The 1,809-nt window shown below is 56.3% G+C and overlaps 1 protein-coding gene across 1 annotated transcript in view; it reads right to left on the reverse strand.

Annotated features, from left to right (window-relative positions):
• Positions 1 to 798: 798 nt before the first annotated feature.
• Positions 799 to 1,809, reverse strand: part of CCNK (cyclin K) — a 27,291-nt gene continuing 26,280 nt past the window's right edge. Inside the window, exon 11 of the mRNA XM_008702414.2 lies at positions 799 to 1,809. This exon is cut by the window's right edge and continues 333 nt beyond it. Within this exon, the coding sequence (XP_008700636.2) occupies positions 1,529 to 1,809 (281 nt within the window). The 3' untranslated portion in view covers positions 799 to 1,528.

The following is a 1,809-nucleotide window of genomic DNA, read 5'->3' on the forward strand; positions in this document are numbered from 1 at the left end:
GGGGGGGGGGGGAGTATTTGTGCTGCTTTCTGGAATTGGGCTGGAACGTCTGGTTCCGGGCCCGGGCCGTCAGCCGTGCTGTTTTCTGTGGTGGGTGACGGCCGTGGGAACAGGGCCAGCCCCTCCCCTGGCTCCAGGCGGAGCTGGGAACTGCGGACCCCAGTGCCCGTTTCCACCTTCCACTGGACCACTTTGATTTGGGGAGAGCAAAAGAGATAGAACTTTTGATAGTGTGGTAAAAACATTGATTTGAACTATTTTAGTAAAAGGAGTAACAGAAGATTGTGATAGTGTCTACTTTGCGCTAGATAAATAAAGGCTCTTTGCAAGCCTCCGCGGTGGGTGCGCAGTGCTTGTTTCGGTGGGGGGTCACCGGGCAGAGGGCTACGGCCCCCAGGAGCACCTCAGACGTGGGGGTTCGGCCTGGTGCCCGAGAGCACGGACAGCTGCTCCGATGGTGCGAGTGGGAAGGGTGTCAAGGCTGAGCCCTTGTGGGTCCCAGGAGCCCGCGTTCTGCGCGGGTGCGTATGCCAGTGGCACGCTGGTTTGGAGCTCATTGGCTTCCTCCAAGGGGGGCCCATGCGGGCACAGGGTGTGGGGGGCTGGCCTGCGAGGACGGACCCACAGGGGTGCTGCCTTGGGAGACGTGGGGTCAGGTGTGGGGGTCCCGAGCCCAGCGTCCCTCCGCTGCCTGCCCCTCAGCCCCCAGGGCCGGGGAGAAGAGCTGCCTCTGGCCTTCCCATCCTGGGGCTGCCACTGGCCTGCGGCCCCACTGTCTGTGCAGAAGAAACAAAAGGGTCGTTTCAGAACGGGTTTTATTTGGATAACTGAAGGAGCCGCATCTGTAACCAAGATGGAATTCACAGTATGTTGTTACATTCACACTTAAAAAATATATCTCTATGTACAGGAATTTGCAAACTGATGTAAACATACATTACTTTCCCAGTACAATTCTCCCCTTCTCCCTGGAGGAAAAAACAAAGCCATCCAACAAGGCAACCCCTTCAAAATAAGTTTAATACAAAGGATGTAAATATCTCTGAAAGAAAAAAGTGGTTCGTCTGACCTACTGGGTGTTGGGAGGGAACGTCACGGAATGAAAGCGATGACAGTAGCTTGACTTCAGATGAACTGGACTATTTAAAATGGAGTTTCCAGGAAAAATAGGCACTGATTTCTAGAAGGAAATTCACTCCTTACTGAAGCTATTTCTTGAGCCAATATGGCTGGTTAACGTTTTCACGAGCACAAGTAACCCAGTGCAGGACTGTGACGCCACCAGCTGAGACCCAGCGCGCGGTCGGATGGAAACTGGCACTGCCCAGGCCACGCTGAAAGCCGCTGGCCCCACCCTCCAGATGTAGAGGACCACCCCAATTTCATCTTGGGTCCGGTCCGTTTCTTCCCATACTGCAACGGTCTAGCATTATATAAGGTACCCTGCTGCTTCCCCACTTAAACTACTCTTCAAGTTGATTAGAAAAACTTTTGTTAAAAAAACAAAGGGAAAAAAAAAGGCATCACGTTATCTCATCCAGGCTGCCCGCCCCAGCCCCCCAACTGGAGGCATGCCGGGTGGGGGGATGGGTGGGGGCACGGGTGGCTGTCCTCCTGGGGGGACAGCCGGAGGTGGGTAGCTGGCCGGTGGCAGGCCCAGGCCTGGAGGAGGGTGAGGGGGGACTGCATGGGTGGGGGGCAGGCGTGGGGGTGGGGGTGGGAAGTTGGGATTGTAGGTGGGGGGAGGAGGGGGATAGCCGGGAGTGGGGGGAGGAATGGCAGGTGGGGGGAAGGAGGCTGGGGGAGGGG

This window comes from Ursus maritimus, unplaced genomic scaffold, assembly GCF_017311325.1.
Source record: "Ursus maritimus isolate PB19 unplaced genomic scaffold, ASM1731132v1 scaffold_25, whole genome shotgun sequence".
Classification (NCBI taxonomy): Eukaryota; Metazoa; Chordata; class Mammalia; order Carnivora; family Ursidae; genus Ursus; species Ursus maritimus.